At 49.2% G+C, this 13,685-nt stretch overlaps 4 protein-coding genes across 4 annotated transcripts; 2 read left to right on the top strand and 2 right to left on the bottom strand.

Annotated features, from left to right (window-relative positions):
- Positions 1–3,960: 3,960 nt before the first annotated feature.
- On the bottom strand, positions 3,961–5,249 carry J7337_005658 (uncharacterized protein; the record flags this gene model as incomplete). The annotated part of the gene is made up of 3 exons (XM_044823333.1): positions 3,961–4,511; positions 4,562–4,736; positions 4,791–5,249. 3 exons carry the CDS (start codon positions 5,247–5,249, stop codon positions 3,961–3,963), a joined length of 1,185 nt encoding a protein of 394 aa, XP_044681824.1.
- Positions 5,250–7,652: 2,403 nt separating this feature from the next.
- J7337_005657 (uncharacterized protein) lies at positions 7,653–9,311 on the top strand (the record flags this gene model as incomplete). Its single annotated transcript, XM_044823332.1, has 1 exon — positions 7,653–9,311. One exon carries the CDS (start codon positions 7,653–7,655, stop codon positions 9,309–9,311), a length of 1,659 nt encoding a protein of 552 aa, XP_044681823.1.
- Positions 9,312–10,224: 913 nt separating this feature from the next.
- J7337_005656 (uncharacterized protein) lies at positions 10,225–11,272 on the top strand (the record flags this gene model as incomplete). Its single annotated transcript, XM_044823331.1, has 2 exons — positions 10,225–10,330; positions 10,461–11,272. The coding sequence occupies 2 exons, from the start codon at positions 10,225–10,227 to the stop codon at positions 11,270–11,272; spliced, it is 918 nt and encodes a 305-aa protein (XP_044681822.1).
- Positions 11,273–11,849: 577 nt separating this feature from the next.
- J7337_005655 (uncharacterized protein) lies at positions 11,850–12,098 on the bottom strand (the record flags this gene model as incomplete). The annotated part of the gene is made up of 2 exons (XM_044823330.1): positions 11,850–11,926; positions 11,981–12,098. The coding sequence occupies 2 exons, from the start codon at positions 12,096–12,098 to the stop codon at positions 11,850–11,852; spliced, it is 195 nt and encodes a 64-aa protein (XP_044681821.1).
- Between the last annotated feature and the right edge of the window lie 1,587 nt (positions 12,099–13,685).

Below are 13,685 nucleotides of genomic sequence, written 5' to 3'. Positions count from 1 at the left end.
TTCTTTGCTGCAAAACAACTTCATGGAGAGTTGATTTTGGTGAACATTCAATGCTTAGTATCACGCCCATTTCTATTCCATATTTCCCCCATCAGTAGGCCAAGTAACTTAGTCTTTTCTAAGGCACTTTTCATCGATCATTTTGACGTCCTGTGTCCGTCCCAAGTTTATCGACAGCTTCTGTCTTGAACCAGTGACTATTATGACAATATAGACCCTTTTGAACTGCAATCGCCTACCCCCTAGACTCTTGACGCTGATATTCTGTGATGGTTGTACAAACCTAACTTAGGTACTCGAATCGAGCCCTTTGTTCATCGCTTATTAGAGCTGCCAATGCGAAACAAAGGACCACAGCAAAGTCGTGCTTAATTTCTCGTACTTGTTCTGGATTGACCGAAAGATTTGGTTTTCAAAGATAGAACTTTTCGTCGGCAAACCTCAATCATTTGTTGAACAATATATTATTTAATCACGTTTATGCATAAATCTCTTTTTCAATATCAATGAGGATGCTGAGGTCCATACAATGTCCCAATACTGCCTCAATGACCATTTCGCCTTTTTTCTTTTCTTCTTTTTTTCTTTTGACTCCAATATCACAAGATTATTGAGATATGGTAGTATAACTTGCACTAGCAATACCAGACAATGTCTCTCAGAATGCGTTCCACGCTGGTGTCCTCGATACTATGTCTTCTGACCCTTCTCCAGTATACACCCTGTCTTCCACGTGCACCGAAAACTCAGTAGTTAACTTGATGCCTCTTTCATTCTCCAGCATTGAGAATCCAGTGGCTGATTCAGCATCCGATGCCTTCCTCTTCCCTCTTAAATCTCTTGGCTGCCCGTGGATTGAGATGTGAGTGTTTGCAGTCATGTAGTCTCTGTGCCAAAAATCATTCAGAGGCTCTTGGGCGCTGCTTCGAGATAATTTCCTCATGTTGTAATGATTATAGTACTGGTTGTTGGTCCACTCGAAAAGGGGCTGGAAAGCAGGGAGACAACTGCACCAGAGACCTGAGTTGATCTCTAGGGGGAAGAATGGTGCTACTCGAAGGCTGTTGTAAGTTCTGTAGTATATGTTAGTTCTCATTCTTAATACACCGCAGTGGTTGACTGACATGTCTACATTCATGTTGGTTGTAAGCAGAATAATGAGCCTGGTGATTGTTGAAGCAACGGCAAACAGTCCCAGCAGAAGCATCAGCATAATCTTGATGACTTGAGCTCGTGTCTTGTTGGTTGACGCTGAAACCCATATACAGAGGCTGAGTATCACGATGTTGAGAATAGTCGACATAATCGAGTGAGCCCATCTCATACGAGACAGGCTATATTTCGAAACGCATTGTCTGTCTGGTTTTGCGGCGTCGAATACGTCTCTATTAAACTCAGTCCCCGAGCGTCTTACGAGGGTGAGAAAGGAATCAACATACGATATCGGGCTACAGGACAAAAGGACAAACAAGAATGAAGTCACAGCAGTGATTACGGTTGTCACAAAGACTCCATAGACGTATGTCATGAAAGACCCTGTAGGCTCAGATCAGTAATAGGAACTTGTAAGTGGGTGATTGTCTTACTCTCTCTGTTGATGCGAGGAAGACAAGCAAGGATTGATAGCCTGACAAATCCACCAGCCAAGATGAAAACTAACTTGTCAACAGGAAATAGCTGCAGCAATGAACAGTCAATGTCTGGAGTATACTTGTAGAATTCGATGCTTAGGTACATACTGACAAAAGCTGGAGCAACGTCTCTCTCGGCACATCCTGTACGTGATATCCAACACCCTTGGTCAAGAGGACGATTTCTATACAAGAAAAGCTCATGACAAGGCCCTAGTCATATGTTAGTGTACTCTGGTTTTGATGGGATGTTACAAGGAGTAATTACCCAGGCTACAACAGCTAACCCATCATCCCATCCAAGATTCTTGGCCATATTGCCACGAGCATATAATCGCAGAATCATCAAGATATTAGTGATGACCATCAGGGCGACGTTGAGGTCGAAAACAGATTGGCCATTGCCGTGCCTGGGCTCAAAAGAGGCCCTTTCCAGGACCACCATCCTACCCAGTCGAATCAGTCGCCGTCGTCGTGATGGTGATAGTAGTGGTGATGGATATAGCCCGCGTCTTCTCGTCGTCGTCGTTGTACTCGGAAGAACGGCTTCTACCCAGCTTGCGATTGATGATATCCGATATCCGTGCAAATGAGCAAGACATTGGTGATAGATATGAAGAGTCACTCAGTTTCTGACATAGGTGCCTGAGCATTTAGAAGTGCAGCGTGTGTTGGAGAAGGAAGGAATCGTGGTCTATGGGGGTAATCCCGTTCTTTAAAGGGAGATGACGAGCCATGGCGTAGGCTTCTAGACAGTTTTGGACATCCTTGGGCATAGGGCAGAGGTCTATAAAGCCACATTGTCGTCCATCGAGAGCCAAACGTTGGTGGGAGTTTCTCTTGGCCGGACCTGGCTAAGCGCTGTTGATCTTGTCTTCTTGATCATGAGACATCTTGAGCGAAACCCGTGGCCACGTTGCACGGGGGGCCCTCTTTCGGTAGTATATGCTCTAAACTTGGAGGGATAGGAATAGTATTGGTATAGAGCTGGCAGCTTATTTTGAGAACTCATGCCAGCCTTCATCAGACCCCTCATCTCGACTCCTAAAAGCACTCCAACATAGGTAGTTGAGAGAGGCTGGACCACTAGGAACCCGACTCTACAACGACCAAGGAGTACGAGAGACAAGATACCAAACTCTTGGGACCTAGCTGTTTCCTGCTATTTCTTCGCTGCTTTCTCTATGTAATGTGAAGCCAGTGGCGATCTCGCAACATCGACTCGGCTTCAATCCAATAGATCGATTGAAGTCACGAATGGGGTCAGATATATTTCCGATAGCGTCAAATCTGGTTGATCCGGTCGACCTTGTCTTGCCCTCCCGTTCCTGGCGAGGCGCTAACTCGGCACACGCATGCCTCTGTGCCTGGCCCTGCATTCCAGTCAACTGTACCACTAGGTATTGACAGACCATCTTAACACTCTAGGTTTCGACCTTGACAATCATGTTATGCTGAACGATCTGCACAGCTCCGAGATTAGAGTTGGTGGCAGTTTCTCGTTGCATGAATGCTGCAAGGATAACCAACCAATATGTAGTATCAAGTAGCCACTTGCGACCCTTGTATGTATGTACTACAACATGATACAAAGTTTCGTTGAAAACATCTTTTGCGCCCGCAACAGCCCTTGAAACACGTTCACAAGCTTCCGGAGCTTGTCGGATATTGCCTGGGAGTCCAGGCATTTGACAGAGACTGTGGAACCATAACAGGGAAGTATGTATTAGCTTTAATGTAAAAAAGATGGTTGATTTAGCCAGACGAGTTGTACATGGACCTAGGCCGCTAGAGCTTGAGTTCCCTCAGTTAAGAATAACAATCTTAACCGAGTCTAGCATATACTAACCTGTTCTCATTGAGACTGGTCAATTGTCAAAGTCCTGGCATCTTATCGCAACATCGAATATACTGCAGTGCACCTGGTAGTTACCTTCTTGGCATTGTCTGGCACAGGAACTCGTTCCTTGATAAATTCACATTAACCTAGATGCGACGCAGAGGCAGGTGCCTGAGTGGACGCATATATATATAAACCTAATATATAATTCAGAATCGCCACCCATACAAGCAACAATTGGAATCCAACATCTTGAAACCCCCCAATGTCCTCAGCCTGAGAAACACAAATTCCAACACCTTTCAGCACCCAAAATGAATAAAATATCCCACAGGCTGCCTATTCCTACCATGGCCTGTAGATAGCCATATCATATATCATATCACAGCGAGTAAGCCAGCCAGCAGCGCTCCCTGAAACCGCACCCAACTTTCCAGTATAACAACAGGTAGTACCTCATGGTTGTAATCGACTTCCCCGCCAACCTAGTTACCACAGTTCTCCATCGGGAACCATATCCTTTGGTGCATGACCCCTCTGTTCTGCCCTGCAACTATTTCGTGATGCACGCACAGCAGCCAGATTCAGCGGTGCAGGTGGCCCCTTACGCGGGGCATCAGGGTCCCGAAGACTCGGGGGCCTTGTCACCGGCTTCGGATGCGCAGGCAGGCCCATGGATCCCTGTGGAAGCTCAGGTGGTCCAGCTGAGTTCCGGTGTTTTGGTGACGTCGGTGAGATCTGCTTGCGGATGTCGGGGTCATATAAATGGTGGACTGGATGGCCACTAGGGGTGGGAGATTGTACAGGGGTCGGTCGACTCTGACGTTTGATCCCGCGAGGTGATGTAGGGGCCCAGGCATCAGCAAAGGCATTGCCTGGGTGGATGGCTGTCAAGAGGGCTGCGGCTAAGAAGGGGAGAAGTCCTCCAACAACCATGAAAGCAGCCTCGTTCTGAAAGACATCCCCCGAAACACCATCTGCAAACTCGACAAGCCGATAGAAGGAGTAAACAATCAAGAGAGCAGATGCCATCTCCATTGCTGAAGGCGGTGTTAGCCTAGGAGAGTTATTCCGCAGGACAAGAACGTACCTAGGAGAAACTTCTTAAATCGAGAAGAAGAGTAAACCTGTGAGTGCCGGGCGTCAAGGGTTCCTCGACGAGTGCTCAAGCTGAGGGTGAACCAGAAGTGTAGCCCGGTGCATGCTATCAAGGACAAAGCTTGAATGGCCAAGCCTGTAGCTGTGATGGCTGCTCCTTGTTTCCGCTGCTCAAGTCAGTATTATGATAATGATTTGCTTCTATCGTTGAGATAACATACTGTGACTCCATTGGATTCATATGCCGTAAAGACGATGCCGATAAGCTCGAACAACACAGTGACTGTAGCGAGTCCCCAAAAGATAAGGCCAGCTACAAGTGGCCTAAAAGGACAAAGTGGCTCTCCATAGATGCCGAGGATGTGAGGAAGGATTATAAAGATGGCAACACTAATCAGCGATGGCCCCAAGACTGTTCCAAATAAGAAGAGGAAGAAGTGGCTCTGGCTATCTCGCTTCGAGTGAAGCAGAATACGGCCAACAAATCCTAGTACTTCGAGAAAAAGTCCGGTGGTGAGTGCGAGGGAGAAGAGGTAGGTCTTGGACCGGATACCAAAGTAGATGGCGGCGAGAGCAAGGAGAGCAAAGACAACAAGCAACACAGCGTTGCCCCCTACACTGGGGCTATATGAGTAGAAGCCATCAGCGGCCGGACAGGTCGTTCCACAATCGCCTGCCATCGTCGGGTGTCAACCAACAAAGGCTGGCAAATTATCATGGCAGGCTGACAGCCAAGTCAAAAGCAAAGGGGGACTCGGAGAATAAGACGGGATGGCTTGGCCCCCATACATATAGACAGACTGATCAGAACTCTACTATCTGCCATCTGCCTGGTCTGGGCGGAGCCCTGCATCTGAGGCTCTGTACTCATGGGGCGCTGCAGAGAGGAGAGGGGGATCACTGTTGGGAGGGCCATGATGCAGTGCAACAGTAAAGACAAGCTAGACAAGGTCTCAACGGGTGAGACGGGTATTCAGCCTTTACTAAACGGCACTTTGGGCGGCCCAATAGCGAACAAGAACAACTGCCTTAAGCTCGAACCATAATTGATGTAAGAGCCAACACGACCAATCAAGCTTGGTCATGATCGACGTTGAGGAGCACAAAGTTACATGGTATCCAGTCCTTGCAAAGTGCCAGAGTGAATAGGAAGGGCATCAACGGCATGAAGCATCAAAGAGCATGTGGTTGTTGGTTGTTGGATCCTTGCAATCATAAGCCAGGATGGCATCCGTAAAGTGGTTTTGCAAGGTTTGTGATGGGTTGACATGACTAGGACGACTGCGCAGTAATGGCTATGCAACTCAAAACATGACATGGACAGAAGAGGTGTAACTTATCCGGAGCCTGCCTGACAGGGTTGTATAGCCCAGGATCACAAATATGCATGTACATAGCAATCTCTGCCTGCAAGAGACAAATCTTGTTCCATTGTCGTTGCGCTGGCTAAGATGGGGGGCGGGCTAACTGCGCCAATCACGAAGGGATAAAGGCGGGGAAACCGCGGCAGCCCGCACGGCACAGACGCAGCGGGCGAGCGGTACAAGGCCACGAAAGCGGCCAGGCTTTGTCATGGTTGGTCGACGAGCGCGAAATGGGGCGTTGATGGTCTTTGGGCGGCAAGCGGCCCGCATGGTGCCATTCCGCGAGCTCTTCTAACGCGAGTGGTGATCGGGAGTTACCATAAGTCGCAAGCACCTCGACGTATGTGACTCGGAAGTGGATGAGCCATGTCATGATCCAGAGCTTCGCGGTGCTGCAGAAGCGCGGAGTGGTTCCGGGACACATCATACTCCGTACTCTGTACAGGGCTCGCAAATTGGCGTTGCGAAGCGCGGCATGAACAATGCCGATCCTGACTCAAAAGGAAACCTACCTCGTCGACCTCGGGAGAACTCGAACGACAAACACCAAGTCGACAGAGGGGACCCTGGATATGCGGTTGGTTCGAGATGCAGCACATATCTCATGCCAAATTGTGGGCGTTGAAACACCTCGGTAGAGGGTCTGTGAGTGCTATGAGGTGTCGATCGCGGGTTTCCCTGCCCTGACAGACTCAATGCCGACAAAAGTATCGTGCCAATTGCGGTCTGTATCCACCTCCGTGTCGTTGATATGTGATGGATGTGTCAAAGAACTGTGTTGGTTGATATCTTGTTGGACGTTATAGTGGAGATTGCGACAGGCTTCGAGGCTGGATCAAGCAGGTGACGCTCATGAATAGTTGTCATCACCAACACTTTTCATGCGTCCTGTGCATCTATCTGCATTGCAAAGCACCTCGTGCTTGGCTTGGGCCTTGCCCTTCTCTGCCCTCCCTGCCCTGTCAATGATACCAGCATTTCCAATCTCCAGAGAATTGATCTTCGAACCTTGTCCACCAAACATCTTATAACTCATCACGGCACAGCAGAGATGTGACCGCGTGAAAAGCTTGGGTAGACGAGACGAGTTGTACCCCTGCTTGAGGGACTTTTGGTAGATTGCCTTGCCCTCCGTGAATTGGGTTGAAGGGCCACAATCTCGAGTTGCCAGATTTGTACGGAGTATGGAGCACCTACCTGCCTAGGTAACCTACCTAAGGTATAACAAAAAGCTTGTCGGAGAAGCGGCACCAAAGCACCCGAGCATCCAAGCCACATGCGCCACATTATCAGTAATTAATTAGCCACAGCCACCCCTCCTTCATGTCAGGTGCGGTGAGGCCTATCGCGGGGCTTGGCTCAGGCTGAGTAGCCTTGGTGACGTACTTCCAACTAAGTAAACCCAGGTTTCCCGTGCAAACCGTCTAAGAAAGAGTCAAAGAGTCAATGAGAATCGATCAAGTTGCCTTCATGCAGAGAATGCAAGACTGACAGATCGTGGAGCTATTCGAGAGGATACGCCAAATTGTGAAACGCTCCTTCAAACCAAGAGTCTCGTGGAGATCTCTAGCTTAGTATCTATATCACGCTCAACTCACTCCAGCTCACGACAAACATTATTGGACTGTTAGGTCCGAGCCAATCTCAGATCCAGCGCTCACGTCACACAGGGGCCCTCTCATTCTCTCATTGTCAGTCTTTTCCTGACGTTCGCCCATCATGTCTATTCGAATAGCGCTGGACAACCAGCCTGAGTTCTATACCAACCTCGACTTGGTGCAGGGCCGAATCATCCTGGGTCTCAACCGCGCCGAGCAGATCGGAAGCATTGTTGTCAAGCTTGAAGGGGAATCTGGAACAGCTCTACAGGCTCCGAATGCTTTTGATCCACAGAACATGGCCAGGCTACAACCTAGCCCTCAACGGCCTCCTGGCAGCACCGCAGCTGAGAACCATAAAATCTTATACAAACTACAACAAGTTTTTCCGGATGACTATTACGCGAGCTCTTCTAACCCTTACGGTGCATACCCCCTGCAAGCAGGCGAGCACGAGTTTCCTTTCAAGTTCAAGCTTCCCATCAATAACGCATGCAGCGACCCAATGGCTATGTCGAAAATCGGCGGCATGGCCAACGTTGGTGGTTTTGGGGGCGGAGGAATGTTTGGCATTGGTGGTGTTAGGGTCATGGATGGTAGCAAGCAACTCTACCTTCGCCATGTCACCCGCACACTACCTCCATCATTAACAGGATATCCTATGGAGGCAGAAATTCGATACTACATCAAGGTGACAATCCAGAGACCAGGATTGCTCAAGGAAAACTGGCGGTATCAGATCGGTCTGAAGTTCCTCCCTATTGAACCGCCCCGGCCGAAGCCGACAACCCAGGAGGCTTTTGCTCGTCGCCCCTTCACATTTCGGCCAATGACCCCTCAGGCAGAGAAGAAGCGGTCCTCTCTCTTCAATTTTGGAAGCGGCACAGATTCAAAGTCAGCCTCTACTCCGGAGCCATCTGCAGATATTGCACCAGCTCCAGCAATCGAGATTTCAGCACGCCTTCCTCACCCAAGCGTCTTGACTTGCAACAAGCCTGTTCCCCTACGGCTTATCGCCAAAAAGCTCAACAACAATCCAGAGCAAGTCTATCTAGTATCGTTCCAGATGGAGCTTATAGGCCGTACCGATGTCCGCGCGCTCGAGCTTCAGAACCAGAAGATCAACCGATGGGTTGTTGTGTCAAATCCTAACATCAACATCCCGTTGACTACAGGGCCTGCTGACGAAGCTGGGAGTGAGTTGGTGATTCCAGACCATGTATGGAAGAATTTGCCTCTTCCCAACACTGTGGCACCCTCATTCGTCACTTGTAATCTTTCTAGAAGGTACGAGCTCGAGTTGAAGCTTGGTCTAGCCTGGGGTAAGCCAAAAAAGGGCATCACCAACAAGAGTCCCCCGGTCATCCTCCTACCGCTACACTTTGCGCAAGTCGAGGTTTATTCTGGTATTACACCGCCTCCTGAACTCGTCGAATCCGCAAGATCAACGCGGCCAGGGCGTGCAACCTTCACGAATAGCGTCCCGCCCCGTCTGCCACCCAGGCAAAACTCAGTCTCCTCGGCCCCAGTGTCAGCTCAACAGCAACGGCCTTCTCAAACTCCGAACCAGGTTTCTCCTCAGCCAACTCATGATCCCCTGTATCCACCACAACTAGCTCCGGGTCAAGAGGCACCTCCATATGACGATGCTCCGCCCAGCTATGACGAAGCCATCGCGGAAAACCTGGCTGGTCCCTTCGACGGCATGCAGGCACGGCCAGCCTACAGCGGTGTCACGAACGAGAATGCGCCAAGCCAGTTACCTCCTGAAAAGACTTGAAAGGATCCAAAGCATGACTTGTCTGGATAAATGCTTTAATGCGCTGATGATAACGATAATTCTGGGTGTTGAGGATTTTGATAGGACTGAGAAAGGGAGTGAGGGGTTCATTCCGATACTGGCTCGATCCTGGTGCCATTGATTCTTCATTTGATTGTAATAACGACGGGTTGTTGAGTTCGTACTTTCATAGTGCCTTTCATGTGCTGTTTTAAGAGGAGTTCTTGGTTAAGTACTGGAACATATACATCCCAGACCCAGGCTTGGATGTAACTTCAGTACCACCTTATTGTCATACATAGTTTGAGGTTATCGTGGATCTAGAATGGCATTGTTAGTAATAGAGGCATAGATACCGAATACCTACCTAATCACAACATTTCCAGCTCAAATTACGAAACATTTCCTTTGACTTTAAAGAATCAGTTGCAGTAAAGGCAACATCATTTCCATACACCTGCAGCAGGTAAGCAGCGTCTTTGATGAACGATATGGATTTAAGAATAGTGTGATCGCAGTTTTCATCTGCCGACAGGCTGTCATTTCACCAAGCACTGGAGGCAAAAAGGGGAAACCCCTAATATCCAGCGACATTGAATATACCAGATAGAGGTAAGACCTGGACCCCAGAGATTATATATTATGAAGGCTTTTTATAATATTGCAGAATATTTACAGTAACATTTAAACTATAAGTCACTAATCCCAAGACAAAGAGTTACTCATCTTACATTTTTCGAAGAACGCGGAGCGCAAACGCAACTATTCCACCCATATACCTAGGTACAAAATAAATATCACATGTATTCGCGCCGTGACGTCACCGGTTCACGACATTCGTTCCAGTTGACTTAGGTACTGGGTCTCTACACCAACACTTCTATCACATTGCGCCCATGCGACTCAACAATCCATGAACAGATCGGTAATATGGCGCAGCGCGCCTGCTTTACCCCTATCTCGGCAACTGTATGGCGCGCAATGCCATCGAAGCTTCGCTTGCAGCACTTACCTTGCACGTGAGCATGATCCGAGGATAAAGGCCCTGGGCCGGGAAATATCTGACGACTATGCGATAATAAGAGAAAAATACGGTACCGCATCTAATCCCACTGTGTGAGGTTGTCTTGCTAATACTTTTGGCGATAGAGACTCCAAAGTATCCCATCGTCCTCGCCCACGGCCTCTTTGGCTTCGCTGAACTCCGTCTCTCTCCATACTTTCCAGCTGTCGAATACTGGCATGGCATTCGCGATGCCCTCACTGCGCAAGGCGCCACCGTCCTGACGCCTAGTGTGCCTCCATCATCCTCTATTGCCGATCGCGCTACTGCTCTCCGCTCCGCCCTTGAAGCCCACGCTCCAATGCCCGAAGCCGTCACAATTGTCGCACACAGCATGGGTGGTCTTGATGCCCGATATATGCTTTCGCACCTCGCTCCGCTCCCAGTCCGCGTTGCGGCTGTGGTTACCGTTGCAACGCCGCACCGAGGAAGCGCATTTGCAGACTACCTCCTTGATGAAGAAGTCTCACCACTGCACCATTACTTGCCTCAACTTTATCAGACATTGGAAAAAGCTGGTCTCGGTACAGCAGCGTTCTCGCAGTTGACGAGACGCTACATGGCTGAAGAGTTCAATCCGAGCACGCCGGATCAACCAGACGTGCGGTACTTTTCGTACGGAGCGGCAGTGGAGCGGCCGGCGCTGCTGAGTCCATTTCGGCACCCGCACGCCGTCATGACACAGGCCGAGGGACCCAACGATGGACTTGTCAGTGTGGAGAGCAGTCACTGGGGCACATACAAAGGCACGCTCCTTGGAGTAAGCCACTTGGATCTGATAAACTGGTCCAATCGTGTGGGCTGGACAGTCCGGGAGTGGGTGGGGATCAAGAAGAATTTCAATGCTATTGCGTTCTATCTTGACATAGCAGACATGCTAGCTAAAGAAGGTTATTGATACGGCATCCTCTGGTCTGCATCATGGCATGCATGAGTATTCTACGGCACGCATTCCTGATATCTAAGAGATGGGATAAACATGTACAAGTAACTGTCATAACAGACATGAAATGAGTAGGCGTCAATTCAGACTAAGGATTTCACGAGGCTGGAGTTTGTTTGTGGAACTAGATTTCGAGTAGATGATTATTGTTGATTGCTTCAAACGAGTAGGTATCAGTAGCATTAGAAGATAGAATACAGCCACCTAGCAGCGAACACTCGACGAGAACCCGCCCTCCAGCACATTTGTCCCACGTGATCCGGTGGTATGTAGGTATGTACAAAAGTTTTGCCAGTCAACTCTGCTATCCGTAACAGATTGCGTTGCCAGTTGACAAGCGAGGAATGGTGAGGGACGTAACCGGCAATAGTTAACTGGAATACGGGGTCACAGTCGGTCACCCGATGTGTCGCAGAAGGCACCTCGTCGTAACACCACGTCTACCTGAGGCTCATAGTCCAAAGACGCTCATGACTATGCCTCAGGTCACGCTCCACTCTCCTTAACGTCGGCCTCATCCGCATCAAACGACTTAGACGGTAGAGGCCTTGTTGGCCTTGCGAGCAAGGGCCTTCCTGTAGAGGAAGAGGCTGAAAAGGCCAATAGCGACTATCGAGAAATTTAGCATTGTTATCAGACATCGTAGGTAAAGACATGACATACCAACACCAACAATGCAGAAGACGACAATAACACCAGGCTCCCTGGCGGCCCAGTTTTTACGCTTGACAAGCTGGTGGACGACCTCGTCGCGGGTCATGAGAGACTTGATGGCGGCCATTGTGTCTGGAGTGGAGAGATTGCTAAGGAAGACATGTTAGCAACCGAGTTTTCCTTGGCTCCGCGCCGCGATAAAGTGGCCATAGGCAGACAAGACAGCCCACGATTTCGCAATTTCTCGTCCTCTTCCACTGAGCGACAATGTCGCACCAATTCAAAAGGGTGATGGCGGCGATGTTGTTCAATTGAGCTGCATAAGAGCGAGTCCAGAGCGATTCATCCAGGAGATGTTCTGATGGAATTCTTGGCAAATGTCACTGATGACACTGACGCCGGCATTTGCGCTAGGATTGCGACGACGTGCATGACTCCAGGACTGAGTAGACGGCCATTACACAAGAATTGGCTTGACTATCGAGCGTACAATGGGCCCGGAGGCGGACGAGAAGAGCGAAAGTAGAGCAGCGTGACTGTGAGTAAGGAATTGACCTACCTTTGCGATCGTGAAGGGTGATGAAGAAGCAGCAAATGAATCTGGTCGCGAAGGCGGGCTCTTCTGTGGTTTTGTTGATCAGCTATCTGACACCAAAAGTCACCCAAGAGCTGTGAAAAGTGGGGAAAGCAGCGTCACGACCCGCGAGAAATCAGACTTTGTCCCAAACGAGGGAAAGGGATTCTGTACGTAAAATGGGTCCAGATCCCGGGCAACACCAGCTAAGAGAGGTCAAGGCGAGCGAGCAGGGTCTCTTTCAGTGGTTGCTTGGGTCCATGGTGTTAGTGGATACAAGCCCCCAGGGGGGTGAGCATCTTCATCGGGGGAGAGCAGTGAGGTGTGGTGCGACGGAAGCCAGGCTTTGAGGAGGCGCCAGGTGATGCCCATCAGGTACCTGTCCTATCTCGAGACTCTGAGGCTTTTTGTGCACTGTACAACGCTACCAAAGTCCAAGTACAGGATTTGGCGCACCCCCGAGTGGCCCGGATGAGGTGGAAATCCATGGAGGTGGTGATGATACCAGTAATACTCCAATCCAGAGACCAGGGGGGGTGAAAACCAGACTGGGGCTGCGTTATGTACAAAAGGTGGGACTTACAAAAACGGCAGGCTTTGTCTGCTAGGAACAAAACAAAAACAGAGCAATTGTCACTGGCAAGGATGTAGATCGATTGGAATTTGCTGATATGGGAGTGTCTGAGTGGCCGAAAGAAGGGAGTTTTTGAAGTGCGAAAAGGAGTATCGGTTGTGCCTAGGACGATGCTGGGGTAGACAAGAGAAGATTAGCAGATGAAAGACGAGATATTTCAATCTGTCTATGGGAAGCTTCGCTGATGGAGAGAAAAGGTGAGGTAAGTAGGTTCACCTATGACGACGCAAGTGTAGACGACAATGGCAAGGGCCAGGTCACGGAGCTGAAGTAGCAACTCCCCAACTTACAACGAGGGGTATTCCAAGCGCCTCTTTCTTTGTTACAGCTCTGAAATCCAATTGATGAATGGCTACCTATCATTCATAACAATCAATAATCGCTCACTCAATTGACTTTTAATCTGAATCGACGCAACCCATACATACCTCATTCCGAGGTAGCCTCCATGTCACCAGATTACAAAGACCCGATACTCGTATCACTCAATGCTTGGTCAATTCCGC

This window comes from Fusarium musae, chromosome 4 (assembly GCF_019915245.1).
Source record: "Fusarium musae strain F31 chromosome 4, whole genome shotgun sequence".
NCBI lineage: Eukaryota > Fungi > Ascomycota > Sordariomycetes > Hypocreales > Nectriaceae > Fusarium > Fusarium musae.
The sequence above is the reverse complement of the archived record's forward strand: the minus strand, read 5'-3'. Positions and strand labels throughout refer to the sequence as shown.